At 43.0% G+C, this 18,467-nt stretch overlaps 1 protein-coding gene across 1 annotated transcript in view; it reads right to left on the reverse strand.

The window, feature by feature from the left end:
* LOC122653535 overlaps positions 1-17,744 on the reverse strand; it is a 34,122-nt gene extending 16,378 nt beyond the window's left edge. The window contains exon 1 of the mRNA XM_043847394.1: positions 17,456-17,744. Coding sequence (XP_043703329.1) covers positions 17,456-17,549 — 94 coding nt within the window. The 5' untranslated portion in view covers positions 17,550-17,744. The remainder of the gene's footprint in view (positions 1-17,455) is intronic.
* Between the last annotated feature and the right edge of the window lie 723 nt (positions 17,745-18,467).

The following is an 18,467-nucleotide window of genomic DNA, read 5'->3' on the forward strand; positions in this document are numbered from 1 at the left end:
TAAAACAGAGCTGCGGAAGCGTCTAAGTAATAGTTACATAATGTTCATTTGCCTAATGTTAGGTTATACAGTAATCCAGTGATATTTCAAATGACCATTACATAACTATCAAAATATAATCTGTACAAGCACAGTGTAAGCTCAAAAAGAAACAGAAGTAAGTCTCAGAATCAGAATGCCCCATAGGCACAGTCATCGCACGGACACCCGTCGCCGTGTTCCTCTATCAACGGCTCTGGGTCCTCCACACCCACAGAATCATACTCAGACGAGTGAACGTCCAGGTTTGCCACAAGTCCATCATCTGCAGCCATATCTAAAAGGTTTATACAAAGGGGGTAAGCTCCACTGAGCCCAGTGAGGGGATGGGGAGCATGCAAGCAATAACATATAGTCCATGATGCATGAATTATTATCCAATTAGCCACCTAACAAGCACATCTAAGTCACTAGGTACTTGCTACTGCAACAACTCGGGTAACATCGCGGATCACTTATCTTATCACCGAGCTGAGATCTCAATTGTTACTAGGGAGCTCGTGCCGGTAGAAGCCACTCGCCACCCGGAGGCAAACCCCGATAACCAATGGTCATCCCTGACCTGGCCTCGAATCACTCCTCAGGCACACAGGGAGCCTTGATTACCCAACACCTAAACCCCTGTTGGTAAGGGTTGTAGCAAGGGGATCGAACATCCTAACCGCAATAATACTATATGAGGCTATCGTATCGAGAGGTATTCCGGGCACATTGACATCCCATACCATCTAGTACTCGGGTACCAGCACGACACGGCACATGACAAGCAAGGATTAACAATTCAAGGGGATCCGATGCCGGCATACCCGACACCGTATCCCAACCAAGCATTTGAAATAGACCTACATAAACCACATCACCAACATATCAACAATCATAGTTATAAATATGCAATTTATGAAAAATGCATGATAACTGGCATTCAAATCACACAATAAAATAAACACTCCCAAAATCAAGTCAAATCCCAACCCCACTCACCTATTTGTTCACGATCCGTTACTAAGGTTTGTTTGCCGTTCAACGTAACGTAGTCCCACCGTACAAGTAATATTGCCTAGAGAAGCGTAACAAAGCGAATTAGATGAGGTAAGAGGGGTCCCGAAGTCTAGGCTTAAGGATAACACATTAGAGTTTAGGTGGACTCTTGAGTGGAGGCACAGCGCCTGGGTCTACCCTGGGCAAAATACTCTAAAACCCAAGACTGGACTCTTGGGTGGATCCTGGCCTGAGTCCACCACAGGGTCCAGCTGCAGGCAGAGAAGGGGTGGACTCTGGTTGTGGTTTCTGGTCTGAGTCCACCACAGGGTCCAGCTCCTGCAGAATCCGAATTTCACCACAAGCAAGCTCCCGAACCGATTTCTCTTGGGTTTCAGCTCACAAGGACTCGGGGAAAAGGTCTACAAGCCACCTAGGGTCATAATACCCTACTCTTATCATAGGGTTATTGGGTTCAAAGGATAATTTCATCAAAACCCCAAATCTAAGGTTTATCCACCAAGAACCCTAGATCTAAGAATCAAAATCCAGAAAAGGGAAGAGAATAGACTCAAGGCTAGCTTCAAGCCTCTAAGTAGGGAGGATACTAACCCAAAAGCATCCTTGGGTTCCAAATGGAACCTTAGGTTCAAAAACCCCCAACCCAAATGGTCACATCTCCAAACCCAAAAGAATTGAAGAAGAGAGAGAGAGAGAGATAGATTCAACGACCTACCTTGTCTTAGCAATAACTCCTAGGTAGAGTGGATGCACAAGCCGTAGGATCTTCACTTCCTTTCTCCTCTTTCCTTCTTCTTCCCCTCTCTTTTCTTCTCTTTTCCTTTCTCTCCTCACCTCCACGATTTTACTTGGTTAGATGACTTAGTGGCTAGTTAAGGGGTGATTTGTGGTTTTGTGAGTAGATAGATAAGACCAATCCACAAAACTCCAAAACTCATAGTTGTCTTTAGTGGGTCCCTAAGATATTTGTGGCTTGTGAGTGGATAGTTGGATTAATCCACTCAAATCTAAAATCCTTATTTATCTCTAGTGGGTCCCTAAGATATTTTATGACCCCACACTAAAATTGGTGGTTGCCCCCTTGATCCCCCTCTGTCAATGCCTTCAATGATTGCATTGAAGATCTCGAAATCACTGATCTGTGATGGTCAGGATCCCCATTTACCTGGCACAATAGGAGAGTAGGTCCCGATCGATCGCTTGCAAAATTGATCGTTTCCTCATCAATGATGCTTGGCTATCCCTTTTCCCCAATTCTTATGCCTCCTTCCTCCTCCCTAGTATGTCTTATCATAGCCCTTGTCACCTTCTCATCCAACCCTTCTCCTCCTTTGGACCAAAGCCTTTCAAATTCTTTAAAATATGGACTTCCCATTCCCTTTTCCTTCCCTCTGTCCGTGAGGCTTGGTCCAAGCCTGTCCAATGTTTCTCTCTTCCTCTCCTTGCTTTTGCAAAAAAGCTTCATAATTCCAAAGCTGCTCACAAAGTTTGGAATTCCACCACCTTTGGCAATATTTCCTCCTGGCTCTCAACCTGCCATTCCAACCTCTCCCTTGTCCAATCGCAGCTCCATCTGGACATGCTCAATCCTTTGCTTGCTGAGGAAGAGAAAAGGCTCTCCTCTGAGTTATCCTCTCTCTCCTCCCTCAAAAAGAGTTTTCTCCGCCAAAAATCCCGCATTAAATGGCTAGAGCTTGGAGACTCCAATACAGCTTACTTTCATCGTTCTCTTAAAGCTTGCTCCAACTCCAATTCCATTACAATGCTCCTGGCTCCTGATAGCACCCCTATCACCTCTGTCCTTGGCATTAAAAACGAAGCCATCTCCTACTTCTCCTCTCTCTTCTGCCCTTACCCATTCCCCATTCCCCATTCCCACTAACCTCATCAATAAATTCGTCCCATCCTCCTTTTTGGATCTCCTCTAATCCATTCCCTCAGATGATGAAATCCTTAAAGTTGTTCTCTCCCATAAATCCAATCGGGATCCAGGTCCTGACGGATTCAGCATGGAATTTTTCTCTGCTTCCTGGGGCATCATCAAAGATGATCTCATTAAAGCCATGCGCAGCTTCTTCTATAACCCTGGCCAACTCCCAAGAATCAACCAAACGTTCCTTTTGCCTCATCCCCAAAAAAGAGGTAGCTTCTTCCCTGTCAGACTTTAGGCCTATCTCCCTTTGCAATCTTTTGTACAAATTCATTGCCAAAATTCTAGCTAATCCTCTTCAGCTGGTGATTCCTTCTTTAGTTAGCACGAACCAATCAGCCTTCATCTCTAGATAGGAGCATAGCTGACAATATCCTCCTTTGTACGGAGATTGTCTGCGGCTTTAACCGCAAATCTCATTCCCCCGCTGGCATCTTGAAGATCGACATCCACAAAGCTTTTAATTCCCTGAGATGGGACTTCATTTGTGACATCTTAACCCAGATGTTCTTTCCCACTGTCTTTGTTCGCTGATTCATTCCAACATTTCTCCCCCCTTCTACTCGGTCATCGTTAATGGCTCCCCTGCTGGGTTTTTCCCATCAAAAGTTGGTATCCATCAAGGTTGCCCCCTCTCCCCCTTCCTCTTCTCCCTTGCTCTAGAGGTCCTCTCCAAGACCATCCAAGCTAAAACAGACCAACATCTCATCTCCCCCATCCCCAAATGCAAAAGCCTCAATCTCACCCAACTCACCTTTGCAGATGATCTTATGATCTTCTCCAAGGCTTCCCCCTCCTCTATCTCTTTCATCATGTCTTCCCTTCAGCTCTTTGAATCTCTCTCGAGCCTGCGCATTAACCACTTAAAATCGCAAATCTTTCTGTCCAGGGTCTCTAAGCATGTCAAAGCTACCCTCCTCAATTTGACTGGGTTTTCGGTTTTCCCTCGGGTCCCTTCCCATCAAATACCTTGGCCTCCCCCTTATTCCTACCAGGTTGACTGGTCATCATTGCACCCCAATGCTAGATCTTATCCGTAAGAGGCTCCAACTCTGGTAGGGCAAACTCCTTTCCTATGCGGGTGGGATTGTTCTGATCAAATCTGTTCTTCAATCCTCTTACATCTATTGGTGTGGTCTCTATGGCCTTCCAAAATCCACAATCAAAGCTATGGAATCTCTCTTTTGTGCTTTCCTTTGGAAAGGCCAAGAGTCCTCCAAATTCCTCCACCCGATCAGCTGGACAGCAATTTGTCACCCCAAATCTGAAGGAGGCCTTGGCATCCGTCGAATCCACGATTATAATATTGCAAGCTTCCTCAAGCTAATCTGGAAAATCTCCTTTAAGCAGGACTCAATTTGGGTTAATTGGATATACTCCTACCTCCTAACAGGATTCCATCTGGACTGTCCACCAGCCTGTGGACCCTTCCTGGGTCTGGCGTAAAATCCTTCTCCTCCGCCCCTTAGCTCTTACTGCCACTTCCTCTGTGGTCGTAGATGGTTCCTCCACCTCCCTCTAGCTTGATCCTTGGCATCCCGCTGGAGTCCTCTGCAACATCTTAGGTGCCCGAGGGGTCTCCTCTATTAGCATCCCCAATTTTGCCCCTCTCTCATCAATAATCTCCCATGGTTCCTGGTCTCCCCCTATCCCTTTTCCCCTCGATCTCACTCAGGTCTGGGCCTCCCCCCCACCCCTTCCTCCCATCCCTCCCATTCGGACAAAGTAATCTAGCTCCCCTCCCATAATGGTATTTTTAGCTCCCGCCCTGCTTGGGATTTTGTTAAACCCCATAGCCCGTTTATCCCTTGGCCCAACCTTGTTTGGTTCAAAGGCCACATCCCCAACACTCATTTAGGAGAATCCTAAACCTTTGCCTCCCCACCCAATCTTTCTTCATCCTCCGCCACATCTGTCTCCCCCTCTTGTATCCTTTGCTGGAATGGTATTGAGGACATTGACCAACTTTTCATTTTTTGCCCCGTAGCCTCATCTATTTGGAAAAAAGCTTTGCACTCCATTTGGCCCCGGAACAGACGTCCCCTTCCCTTCGCTCAGGAGTGGCATTGGCTTGCTATGACCTTTTCTGGTAGCTCTATTTGTGATACTGCCGGCAAGCTTGTGTTCGGGGCTGCTATCTCTCATATTTGGATGGAGCAGAATCTTCGTAGATGGACTTCCAACTCCCGGTCCATTGACCTGATTTGGAAAGCCATCTTTTTTATGTCAACTCTAGAATTCTTATGCTTCCCCATGGATCTCTTATAGACTCCCCAAGGAACAGGCACATTGTTTTTACCTGGGGCTTAGATTCTTCTCTCTTTTGCTCTCCTAGCCAGGCCCCCCTAGGCCTGTGGCTTGTGGTTTGTATAGTTTCCCCCCCCCCCCTCTTTTTTTCTTCCCCTCCCTTCGGGGTTTTGGTAATGAATTTTTTATTCACCAAAAAAAATATGCCATAGCACCAGAAAAGGAAGGAGAGTCACCAAATAGTGTTTCCAACTTTCCCACCGAGGATGCTTCTTATAAAGTAGATTCTTACGGGTCAGTTGCGCCCAAGTAATGTTAAAGAGAGACAAAGAACCACCATACACATGATACAGTTTACAACTGAAACAAACTCTTTGGTTTGATGCATACCGGTGAATGAGATTCAATGGTGAGAATTTCATCTACTCAAGTAGTCAACTAGTCATGCGAGCCTTGGTGCAATGGTTTAGTTGCACTATTGGTTGCGGGTTCAAAAATTGGAAGCAGCCTCTCCTGCGAAGCAGGGGGTAAGGCTGTGTACATTTGCTCCTGTCAGACCCTGCAGTAGCGGGAGCCTCATGCACTGGAACACGCTTTTTTTTTCTTAGGTAGTCAACTGTCCACTGTGTTTCCAGGTTTAAGAATGGTAATGCATCCAGAAAAATCCACTAAGAGGGTTAATCTTCTTGTTCTTTGCAGCTACGTTTAATCATTTTACTACTGGGTGTGTGTCACATATATTCCATACCAACACCAGTGTCATGCTATGTCCACACTAGTAATCTGGGGGGTACATGAGATGTCCAGGTAACGAAGTCCAACTGAATGTCACTACTCTGAGATGGATGGGTATGCAACTAATGAGTCTCAGATCTTTCTTTTCCTCTAATTTACTAGCAGAAAGACCCCCAAGATTACTATAGAAATATAAAACCAAAATAAAATACAACACATTTATGGAAGCAATATTATTTTTCAAAACAACAAAAAAAAAAATTTTAAATCAAAATGTAATCAAATTATGTCGTACAAACAAAATATTTGAACATTAAAGTTTACCAACATAATTCTAATTTCAACAAAATTCCAAAAAGATTTGTATATAATATAATCCTAAGTAGGGTAAATTACACATCACCCCCTGGTTTTCAAACAAAACTCAAATCACCCCTTGGTTTTTGAAAATACTCATCCGTCCCCCTCTACAGTAACAGTATTAACTTAAATCAAACCAAAAAGTGAATAGACAAATTTAACCTTAACCTATTCTTTTATATAACCGGTCCTACACCCTCCACTCGGACCACTCCACCTCTCTCTCCTCCGGCACCGGCACTAGCTGTGAAACCCACTATAAATTTGAACTTTAGAACATGTGTGATTTCAGGTTCTGGTTCAGTGTCCATGCTTGCCTCAATGCTGTGGGCTGCATCAGTGGTGGATTCGGACCAACTCCTCAACTCACCTATGGAAGATTCCGGGGACCAACACAGCTGGCCATCTTGGAATCCGAAGGAGCTGACGGGTCCCTGCATCTGAGCTACATGTGTCAAACGTACTTGGACGAGCACATGCAGAAGCTCTCGATCTCTTAGTCCAGATTGTAGGTAAAAATCTGCTCTTGTATGTATATATATATAGTATGTTGGCTTAAATTATGAAGTAGGGGGCAGAATGGTAATTTCCCTCGTAGGACCCACATCCCTAGTGTGAAATCCAACTTCCCGTAGTTTACCACAACCGGATTTCCGCTTATGTCATATGACGTCATCACCATGACTTAAACGTAAGTATTTAGGTAGTTAGTTCTAGTTAATTAGTTTAGGGAATTAGATTTTCAAAACTAATTATTTTTAGGCCAGACCAAACATGTCTTGGTAGGGCATTACTACATAAAGGACACCTATCTCTTCATTTCATTTCCTACCAAACTAAAACTAAGGAACGTTTTCAGTAAGAGAGAATGTAGGGAGAAGAGGGGAGGAGACCTACGGCTGGAATTGGTGTCTATTTGGAGCCTATTACTTGGGATTTCAACCACAAGCTTAAAAATTTCTTAGATAGCTTCTCCTTCTTCTCTATTCTCAATGAGTTACAACTCATTTCAGCCCAAACCTAGAAACCTAGGATATAGATGGGTAAATCCCCAAAATCAACATGCAATTGGGTTCAAATGACCCAATTTGTTGTTTCCCACTTCCCATAAACCTTTTTCTTCAAATTGAAACCTTGCATGGCAAGATCCATGTAATCCCGGCCAAAGCCCCCATCCTGTTTTGTGAACCGGATGGAGTTGCAAGCAACCCAACCGTTCAACAGGTTGGTCCCTGCTGTGAAACCAGTTCACCTTGTTGTGATTGTTTTGGACCTAATTGCTAGGGGTTTGACATAGGCCTATTCTAGGGTCTGATTCATGGTGTTTATTGTTTGTTTAGGGTTGTAATTCTGCTGTTGGTGAGGTTATTGTGTAAATTGGGTTCTTCTTTTGGATTAACTGTTCTTCAAGTTAAGGTAAGGGGATTTTGACGTAATTTCAGTGTGTTTATTGTTTTAATTTCTGTTTATTATTGGTTGCCATGTCATACATCATAATAGAATGATATTACATATAGTTTTATAGCTTTTCCTTCTTATGCATTAGATGTTGCACGATATTAGGGTGCATTCCATCTTGCATATGCATAGATTATCTTGATACTTATTGGAATTGATTGGAATGTGTTGCTGGAAATTTTCTCTCTTATTATATATTACTGAAACATGTGTCATCATGATAGTAAGCATTAGGCTAGGGACATCATGAACCCAATGCTACGGCCCTTACCAACAAGGGAGAGGTGTTCGATAACCCGTGGTAGGTCCGATGTGTAATACCGGAATGTCATTCACTGTCCTAGGCCCGATGTGTAATACCGGAATGGGAACAACAGTAGGGTTAGCATTTGGGGGTTCGTTGGCGTCAGATGCGTAATACCTGAGCTGGCGGGTCTCCACCATGGTAGAGTGGTATTCTCGGGTGACCGATGTCTGGTTTGCGGTTCTGGGACCGAGGATATCATACCTACTACAGTAGCATTTCTACCCCATGAGACTTAGAACTGTTGTTAGGTGCATATACAGTTTGAGGTCATACATCATGGACTATTTGCATATGCTTGTGTGTTTTACCCTTGCTGGGCTCATTGGAGCTCACCCCACGGATATCCTTATTTTTCAGATGACTTGGCTGCTTTTGATGATGTTGCTCATGTGTTGGACCTTCCTCCTGGTGGTGGACTTGTGGCTCCGGAGTTGGAAGTGCATGACGCTTCTTGCGTATGCGATGCATGCGCCTTCTCTTGATCGTGGCCGGACAGCAAGGCTATTTCCTTCCTTCGTTTTGTGTTATATACCCACTTTTGTATAGAAACCATATGATAGTTTGTAATCTTGTCTTGGGTTACTTTTGGAATTGTACAGTTGTAACTCAAGCTTCAGATAAATATATATATGAATGAATTATCACTTAGTTCTCTCTATTGATCTTATTCTTACTATTTAAATTCTTCCACTGCATTTAATTACTGTACTTGTGATAATTGTTGTGAATGGAGTACTGCACTTGCGATCCTTGGGATCACACCAGGCCCTTATTAACCGGGCCAGGGTGTGATATTTAAGTGGTATCAGAGCGATCGTGCTCCACTCCTATTTACAATCAAAATTCACAGTACAATAGCTCCCTAGACTCATTGATCTGAAGGTGAGTCTACTTTAGAATGAAATAAAAACTACAACTAAAATCTACAAACTAAAATAAAATTTTGATTGTAAAACATAAGTGATGAGAAATAGAAAACTAAAAACTTTATATATAAGCCGAGTTGTTAGTACAAAATTTCAGCAATAAATGCTGATTTGGATTACAACCTTCTTACATAAACATAGCCACAGTACAAGTCTTTTCTAGGAATTACAGAGTTAAAACTAAGCTAAAAGAGGAGACCTCAAATCATGGTTGTGGTGGTGGTGTGGTGCCTGCCCTGAGAAGTGAGATCTCCACTCTAACAACTAAGGCTCCACGGCACCGACTCACCCGCTCAGCTGAGTGAAACCCCGGTGTACGGAGCTCTCCGAGCTATCTAGGCGACTGAAGAGTTGTCCCCATGTAGTGCCATTGCCTGGAATGTGCAGGGCAGCAGAAGAAGAAGAAGCACCCGGATGTCCGAATGGAGTTGTGGGCTGAATGCCGGTAGGGATGTCACCGGGCATCTCCATATGTACATCGTCTCCCTCCTCCTCAATAGGTATCTCCTCTGCCACTCAAGGCTGTCCTATCTCCATGCAATCAGGGTGGCCTAGCTCTAGAGAGAATGGTGGAAGCTGGATGTGCATCTTGACTAAAGTAAACCGGTTGACATTCAATACCTTCTTCGTCGAGGGCTCTTCATCAATGAGTTGGACTCCAAACCTCCAGAAGATCTTGGTAAGCAATCTCCCAAAAAGTAAATTCCCACCCCTGGGACGGTTGTGAAGATATGCCATGGTACGCATGATGGCGTAGGGCAGGCAGATTTGGTACACCGTGTACAAGCAATAGGTGGTGAGAACCTGCATAGAAGAGAGCTCGGTGCGGTGGCCTGATTTCAGGGCAACGTTATGGCCACAGATCCTTGAGAGCACCCGAGCTGAAGGGATGAAATCTAACTCCGACATCACCCTCTCATATGAAGTCCCGTTGGTGAGTACGGAAAACAACCACCGTATCTCAACAAGGGAGAGGAACTCTATTGTCTCCGTCCTTGGAGGGCAGTACCTCCATTCCCCTTCATTGGATATCCCCAACTTGGGCCAGCTGCCCTGTACTAAAGGAGATCTCCCTACCCTTCACATAACTGCTCACAAAGAAGTCCCCCCCCCCTCGTGCCTATAAGCTAGGTTGTTGTAGAAGAATCGAACAAGACGGGGATAACAATGACGCTTCGGCTGGATCACCGGCAGCCCCTAATGCACCCGCTAATGATGCAGAGGGCCGCTTGTTGGAAAGATTTTTGAAGATCCAGCCACTCACCTTTGTTGAAATCTCTAAAGACATATTACAGCCCGTCAAGTGGGTTAAAGAAATGGAGAAGGCTTTTGATTTCTTGGGCTGTACTGAGAAACAAAAGCTTACATGTGCCAAGTACAAGCTTCAGTACGAAGCAGAGACTTGGAGGCAGATTACAAGGCCTATCTTAGCGGCTGCCCATCCAGTTTTAACTTGGGAAATTTTCAAGGAAGCTTTCTTTGGTAACTACATTCCCAGTAATGTCAGGAAGAAGAAAGAGATAGAGTTGGCAGAATTAACTCAGGGTCCCAAGTAAGTGTTGGAATACCAGAAGACATTTGAGGAACTTTTCTTCTTCGCCCCTCCTTATCTAAACACTGATGAAGCAAAGGCACAGAAGTTTGAGGCCATCAATTGCTACCATCATGACTACCCAAAGAGCCCAGAGTTATTCTGAAGCGGTACAACTTGCCAAGAGGATCGAGGATAAGCAGAGAGATACTTATCTGGCCAATCAAGGATCTGGCAAGAGGTCTGTACCATTTGTAGACAGGGGGTACAGCAAGTTCTCCAAGCCCTCCTATTATAGCTCAGCTTCATTTCAGTCTCAGAGCAGTGATTCAGAGTCTTCAGTTCCCAAGCCTGTGTATGCCAATCCTGGTACCAAGGCTATAGAGGCAGCAACATCAGCAGCAAGTCCGGATTACAAGTGCTACAATTGTGGCCAAACTGGCCACACCTCAAGGACCTGCTTCAACCCAAGAGCTCCACTTCCTCATCGTCAACAAGGCAACAAGCCTCAGGGCCTAACCTTCTCAGTCTCTGCTAATGATGCTGAGGCGAACCAGACAGTGATTACAGGTATCATTCATGTTTATGCATCATTAGTATATTCATTGTTTAATATCATGCATACGCATTCACTGAGTCTTGGCAAATAGGTACCATTCTCATCTGCTCTACACCAGCATACATATTATTTGACACCTGAGCTACACATTCTTTTGTGTCTCCATCATTTGCAAAGAGAATGAGAGTTTCGCCAAAGAGTTTGGCGGATGGTCAAGCCATTAGCACACCCACTAGGTCAATGATAGATCTGAACCATGTTCGGTTAAGATTGCTGGTCGGGAGATGATTGCCCACTTAATTCAGCTTGATATGACCGACTTCGACGTCATATTGGGAATGGATTGGTTGGCGGCATACAAGGAGAATGTACTTTGTGCAAAAAGGAAAATTGTCTTCAGGCCAAGAGATGAGAAGGGATTCATCTTTGTGGGTGACAAGAAGAGAAGACCTAGGAAGATGATTATATCAGCACTTAAGATGAAGAAGTTGCTTAATAAGGGTTGCCAGGGATACCTCGTCTCAGCGATGGATACTAGGGCCGAGGTTAGGCCTATGTCGGAAATCCCTATTGTAGGGGAGTTTCCTAATGCTTTCCCTGACGACTTGACTAGTCCACCTCTACCTAGGGAAACCGAGTTTGCAATTAATTTGATTCCTGGAGCGGCACCAGTGTCCAAAGCCCTCATCCTGTTTTGTGAACCGGATGGAGTTGCAGGCAACCCAACCGTTCAACCGGTTGGTCCCTGTTGTGAATCAAGTTCACCTTGTTGTAATGGTTTTGGACCTAATTGCTAGTGGTTTGACCTAGGCCTATTCTAGGGTCTGATTCATGGTGTTTATTATTTGTTTAGGGTTGTAATTCTGTTGTTGGTGAGGTTATTGTGCAAATTGGGTTCTTCTTTTGGATTAGCTATTCTTCAAGTTAAGGTAAGGGGATTTTGACTTAATTTCAGTGTGTTTATTGTTTTAATTTCTGTTTATTATTGACTGCCATGTCATACATCATAATAGCATGATATTATATATAGTTTTATAGCTTTTCCTTCTTATGCATTAGATGTTACATAATATTAGGGTGCATTCCAACTTGCATATGCATAGATTATCTTGATACTTATTGGAATTGATTGGAATGTGCTGCTAGAAATTTTCTCTCTTATTATATATTACTGTAACATATGCCATCATGATAGTATGCATTGGGGCTAGGGATATCATGAACCCAATGCTACGGCCCTTACCAACAGGGGAGAGGTGTTTGATAACCTATGGTAGGTCCAATGTGTAATACCGGAATGCCATTCACTGTCCTAGGTCTGATGTGTAATACCGGAATGGGAACAACAGTAGGGTTAGCATTTGGGGGTTCGTTGGCGTCAGATGCGTAATACTTGAGCTGGCGGGTCCCCACCGTGGTAGAGTGGTATTCTCGGGTGACCGATGTCTGGTTTGCTGTTCCGGGACCAAGGATATCATACGATCATACCTACTATAGTAGCATTTATATCCCATGAGACATAGAATTGTTGTTAGGTGCATATACAGTTTGAGGTCATACATTATGGATTGCATATGCTTGTTTGTTTTACCCTTTCTGGGCTCAGTGGAGCTCACCCCATGGATATCTTTATTTTTCAGATGACTTAGCTGCTTTTGATGATGCTGCTTCTGTGTTGAACCTTCCTCCTGGTGGTGGACTTGTGGCTCCGGAGTTGGAAGTGCATGACACTTCTTGCGTATGTGATGCATGCGCCTTCTCTTGATCGTGGTCGGACAGCAAGGCTATTTCCTTCCTTCTTTTTGTGTTATATACCCACTTTTGTATGGAAACCATATGATAGATTGTAATCTTGCCTTGGGTTACTTTTGGAATTGTACAGTTGTAACTCAAGCTTCAGATAAATATATATATAAATGAATTATCACTTAGTTCTCTCTATTATTGATCTTATTCTTACTATTTAAACTCTTCCGCTGCATTTAATTACTGTACTTGTGATAATTGTTGTGAATGGAGTACTGCACTTGCGATCCTTGGGATTGGTTGGATGTCGGATGACATCCAGTCACACCAGACCCTTATTAACCGGGCCAAGGTGTGACACTGGCACTGGCACTGGCACCGGCCTATGCATCTTCCCCCCTCTCCCCTTGACCTCCAGTTTCGCTTGATAATATACCCTAAATTTTATCCCCTTGACCTCCACCTCTCTCTTCCATTTCAACTCATTTCGTTAGTGTCAAATTCTTTAGCGTCTGCTCTCTCTGCGTCTATTTCACATATAAACAGATCATATAGGAACGGACTGCATCTGATCAGTTATCTAAGTAACACACTAACCAGCAATCAGAATGCCCCCAAAAGCAGGTCGAGTGGAGGCCCTAGGTAGGGCTTATGCTCCAAAAGTTTCACAGCAAACAGATCAGAGGGCCGGGTTTAATTGAAGGATTACTATGCTGAAAAAAAAACAGAAAACATAGTATACGATGAAGCCTTCAATCTGGAATTAAACTGGGATGAGATGCTTCCTGTTGTTAGAGATTGATTGAGAGATAAAAGGACCACCAACTATCTTGAATTCAGCAATCAAAACTCCCACAGAAATTAAGATATCAATCAGAACTCAGACACAACCTTCCTGGTTTCGCTTGATATAGACGGTAGACTAGGATTTAGGATACAAATCTTCTCCGGTGAAATCCATCTAAACCCTTTTCTATTCCAGCCTCCATTGACCACCGACCTCAAGCAATCCATTCACCTTTATTTTCTTTAACACCCCTAACACCTTGAACCATTACCCAGCCGAGAATCCCATCCACCTCCACCTCTCTTTCCATGGTTAAAACCCAGCCGAAAATCCCATTCACCAGATCCACCTTTTCCCCTTAATCTATACCCTTCCCTACTCCCATTCTCCATTTCCACTAACCGAAAACCCCAAACAGAGCTCACCGAACCACCTTCATCTCTTTTATTCCCATAACCCAAAACCCATTAGATTTGGTTTTAGGGTTGCAGGTCATGTGAGGAAGAAGGTTGATGGATTTGGGGGTTTTTAGATCCAAGGGTAAACCGTAACTCTACACATGATAAGGGTAGTTTAGGGATTTAAAATTTTTAACTGGCTGACATCTTCACTAAACAGCATAAAATTAACGGTAGGGACTAATTTGTCATATTGGGGTATAATACCGGGGGTGATTTGAGTATTTTCAAAATCCAGGGGGTGACGTGTAATTTACCCTCAATATATTAGTTGAGAAGAAGAGATTTAAACGCCATGACAACTACTAGCCATTGATCAGATGAGTGGAGTTGAATATTAATTGAAGGTTTGTTTATGGTTTCGTAAGCTAATATCACACTAGTATGGTTAGCTGATTGCGTCTCTCTCCTTTCCCTCATAGCCTTTGTTGTGTTCTTTGTTTTGTGCTTGAAACACAAGTGTGAATCTCCCTTCCTCCTCTTTTCTATTTTCTTCTGTTCTTCCTCTTCCTTTCTCTATGTTTCTTCTTCTTTCTAGTGTAGGCAGTATCCCTGTTTTCTGAACCAGTGTCAGACTGCTATCTTCAGTCATAACTTTTCTATTAATTAGTTCATCGTTTGATCTGAAATTTGGTAAGTATCACTTTGTTTCCATTCTCTGTTAGAATCTGTTCTGATTACCAGTTCATACATCTTGAAGTTGACTGAATATAGAAGCTGCCCTTTTCTGGTTTTCTCTTCAACCAGTCCATCACATAATCTATAACCCCATTCAAATAATATTTTCCAACTGGGGATTTGTTCAGGAGTTTTAGGCAACCCTATTGCTGAAGTTTCAGATCTATTGGAGACTTAAGAAGCTATCTCTCTCCAGTATAGGAACATAGTTGGCTTCTCTTCAGTCGTGAGGTTGAAATTATTGATATTTCCACATAAGGACAGAATCCTTATTATTTGCATAAAAGTCCTTGAGTTTTATTATGTTTTATACCAGTTTTCCTCTGAAATTCTAGAAAAATCCTAACAAGTACTGAAATTACAGTTTTGGTCCCTGTTCTTGTTTAGCATACCCAAAGGTACCCTGAACTGTTCTGCATATTTACAAATCGCCACTGCCCCTTTTATTTGAGATGGATAAGTTACGCTTGGGGTACCTAACATTTAGAGAAACTATGTCTAAGGTTCCTCAAGTTTGATTATTATGTTTGGGGTACCTTTTTTTTATTTCCAACTTCGCCCATACCACCACCTCCAAAACTCCTCATTCCACCTTTCCGCCCTCCAACGGAATGGATGTGGTGTTTTGGCCAGATAGAATCAGATGCAACTGCGGTTACAGCCACCTTTCCATCCTCTCTCTCATGCTCTATCCCAAGTTCCAAAATTGACACCAATTATTAACTAGTGCTGATTACTCTGTTTATTATTGGTTACCACTGAAAACTCCAGCTACAACTGTCGTGAAACTCTCTTTTTGAAGTCTAAACCAGTCTCAGCCAAGAGGAGGCTTTGGTTTGTCTCACTCTCACTCTCAGGCATATGCAATGGCTAAGGACACCTCACCAGTGCTGGGAATCCTAAACGTGCGTGTAGTAGTTTATTTGACAAGGGATTTTTAATGTATTATTATTAGTTTCCACTAAAAAGCTCCAGCTACAACTGTCGTGAAACTCTTCGGAAGTCCAAACCCATCTCTGCTAAGGGGAGGTTTTGGTTCGTCTCACTCTCCCTCTCACTCAGGCATATGCAATGGCTAAGGACACCTCACCAGTGCTGAGAATCCTAAACATTTGTGTAGTAGTTTATTTGACAAGGGACTTTTAATGTGGCAAAGCCTCGAGTTGGAGTTGCATCTCTCTAACAACGATCCATGGGAAGAAGCTTGCCCGGTGTCCTAAAAGGGAAGTTGAGGAAGAACAGGGTATATGGGGATCTTCTTCCTTATCATTCTATTCCCAAGTTTGTCGAAGCCAATTTCTACATAGGGGAGATTGAAGCCATTGGCTTGGACAACGAGGCCTTTGTCATTGATTGTGAGAGCTATATGCAGCGTAGACAAACTATTGAGCCCAACCCTTAGCTTTCGGTCTCCCACGGTATTGAAGCTAGCCCTTAACTCGATTCTTCTAGTTTTGGTATGCAGGTACTAAAGGGATCCCCCCCCCTTTTTTTTGTCAATTTTATTTGGTTTTGGCATGTACTGCAAGGGTTTCTTGTTCTGATTAGACTCTCCATTGCAATGCTCAACGACAGATTCATCTTCAAGTAATGAGCCAGCACAGAGGCCACACAGTGGTACAGCGTTCGTCATGATTTGGGGAGACGACCTGCAACGGAAGAAGAGAATACAAGAGTCCAACAGATGGCCAAGGCAGCCTTAGGTGCTTCACCGGTTAAAAGTTTATGCGTTTTCATGCGATAATCCATGTTTTCCCTATTCACCCCTCTGTTTCTCCCCCCCCCCCACTGCATGTAGCTGCTGTGGCAGATCAACTGGAGAAGAGGGAATAACAAACATCGTATCTATGGGAAAAATTCGAAATATGAAAACAAAGGTACCCTAAACATAACATTTATGAAACATGAGGTAACCCAAATATAATATTTATGAAACATGAGATACCACAGAACATAATAAATCAAACATGAGATACCCCAAATGTAATTTATCCATTTGAGATTTTTATCACTTTGGCAGGCCCATAGTGACCCGGAATTGCATTATAACATCTTCCTTTATGCTTCTTTATTTATGTCTAAACTTAAGAATCTATAATTATTACTCTGAGGTATCTCCCTATCATCGATTCTCACCACCCCACTTTTAGTTATATTTTTACAACAGTTACATTCCACTTTTTTGCTTCTATCCAGCTTATCTTAAAACCTTTTGATTCCACAGTGTTCCTCCATAATTGTCCAGTGCATTGTGAGCCATCCAATTGAATTAGGATTTAGGACGTTAAATTTGACATTTGACCAATATAAGCTGTCCTATTCCCTTTCAATGGTTCATATTGTACCACTTGACATGCCACGTGACAGAAAATAAGGGACGTAAGTTTCCTTGCCAAGGAGCCTCCTTTTGGCCTAAGATCAAAACTATTTTCTAAAAGGTGGGGAAAAAACTCAACTCTATGTGAGATTAACATAAGCTTCTCAGGATCAGTTCAAAAAATGGAATGCACTCAACTAAAACAAGCACCGTAACCCACCACCCTCCCCCCCCCCCCAAAAAAAAAAAAGACAGCAAAGAACCAGGAAATTTAAATCCACTTTTGGAAAGAGCAAAACTCAGCATCCAACAAATATTCACAAGCTCGCACCAATGGTGTTATATTACTATTATAAAAGGTGAAAATAACGAACATACCATCCATGATCGCTTCCGCTCCAATTAACCGTTGACTTTTGGAAGAATACAGGAACTTAGAATGTGTTACACAGAGACTTAAACCTGCAGGCATTAGAATACGTAATTAGGGTACTAGCTTCTACAGATAATGGGAAAAGAAAAACGTTAAAAAACTCAAGAGTTACTTAAGCCCTGATACTACTATTTATGGGAAAAAAATGTACAAATGTAATTAGTCTTCAAGTATATGATAATCAAAATATATAGGATTTAATTGGATGTAATACTATTTATGAAGTAGGAGAAGGGGAAAAAGGCCCCAAAACTGAAGATCTACTTGAGCCTTTTATTATTGGTGCGATCCGGGGTTCCAAAAACCCGTTTCGGATCACATGTGGCCCCACCCAAACAAATAAAATCCAATTATAAGCAAGCAGTGGCAGTATTGTAATTAAACAGAATCTTGAGTCCTTGTTAGTTAAATAGGAGGGATACGATGGTCATTAGTAAATAAAGATTAGGGGTACACTTGGAATCAAAAGTAATTAAAGGACAAAGGAATCAGGGATAACGGGGAGGGGTAATTAGGTAATAAATACTAAAGGAAATATGATATCGAGAAAGGGGGGAAGGTCGTCTCCTACCTCGAACAACCTACAACTGGCGGAAAACCAGTATCGATTTGGAAGGGAGAACTCCACTGTTTGTTCTCTATTGCTTTTGAAATCCTCGGACAAGATTCTCAATTCAAAGACCTAACAGACACTACCATCAATCATCCAAACAGCAAGTAAAATGAGAGATATAATTTCTGCAAATCACCCCCAACGGCAAGCATGATACCAGACCTGGTCGAGGGTCTGGTTCTCACGAATGGGTAGTACTTTGGGGATTTGGAAGATGGAGTTGTCCAGAGGAAGGGATTGATTTCCCAAACCAGCAGATGAAAAAGAAAGGGGTTGAGAGAGATAGAAACTTGAGAAGGAGGTGGTTCTGGTATGCTGCACAGGGGACTGAAGATATAGGACGG

The sequence above is a fragment of the Telopea speciosissima genome, chromosome 3 (assembly GCF_018873765.1).
Source record: "Telopea speciosissima isolate NSW1024214 ecotype Mountain lineage chromosome 3, Tspe_v1, whole genome shotgun sequence".
NCBI lineage: Eukaryota > Viridiplantae > Streptophyta > Magnoliopsida > Proteales > Proteaceae > Telopea > Telopea speciosissima.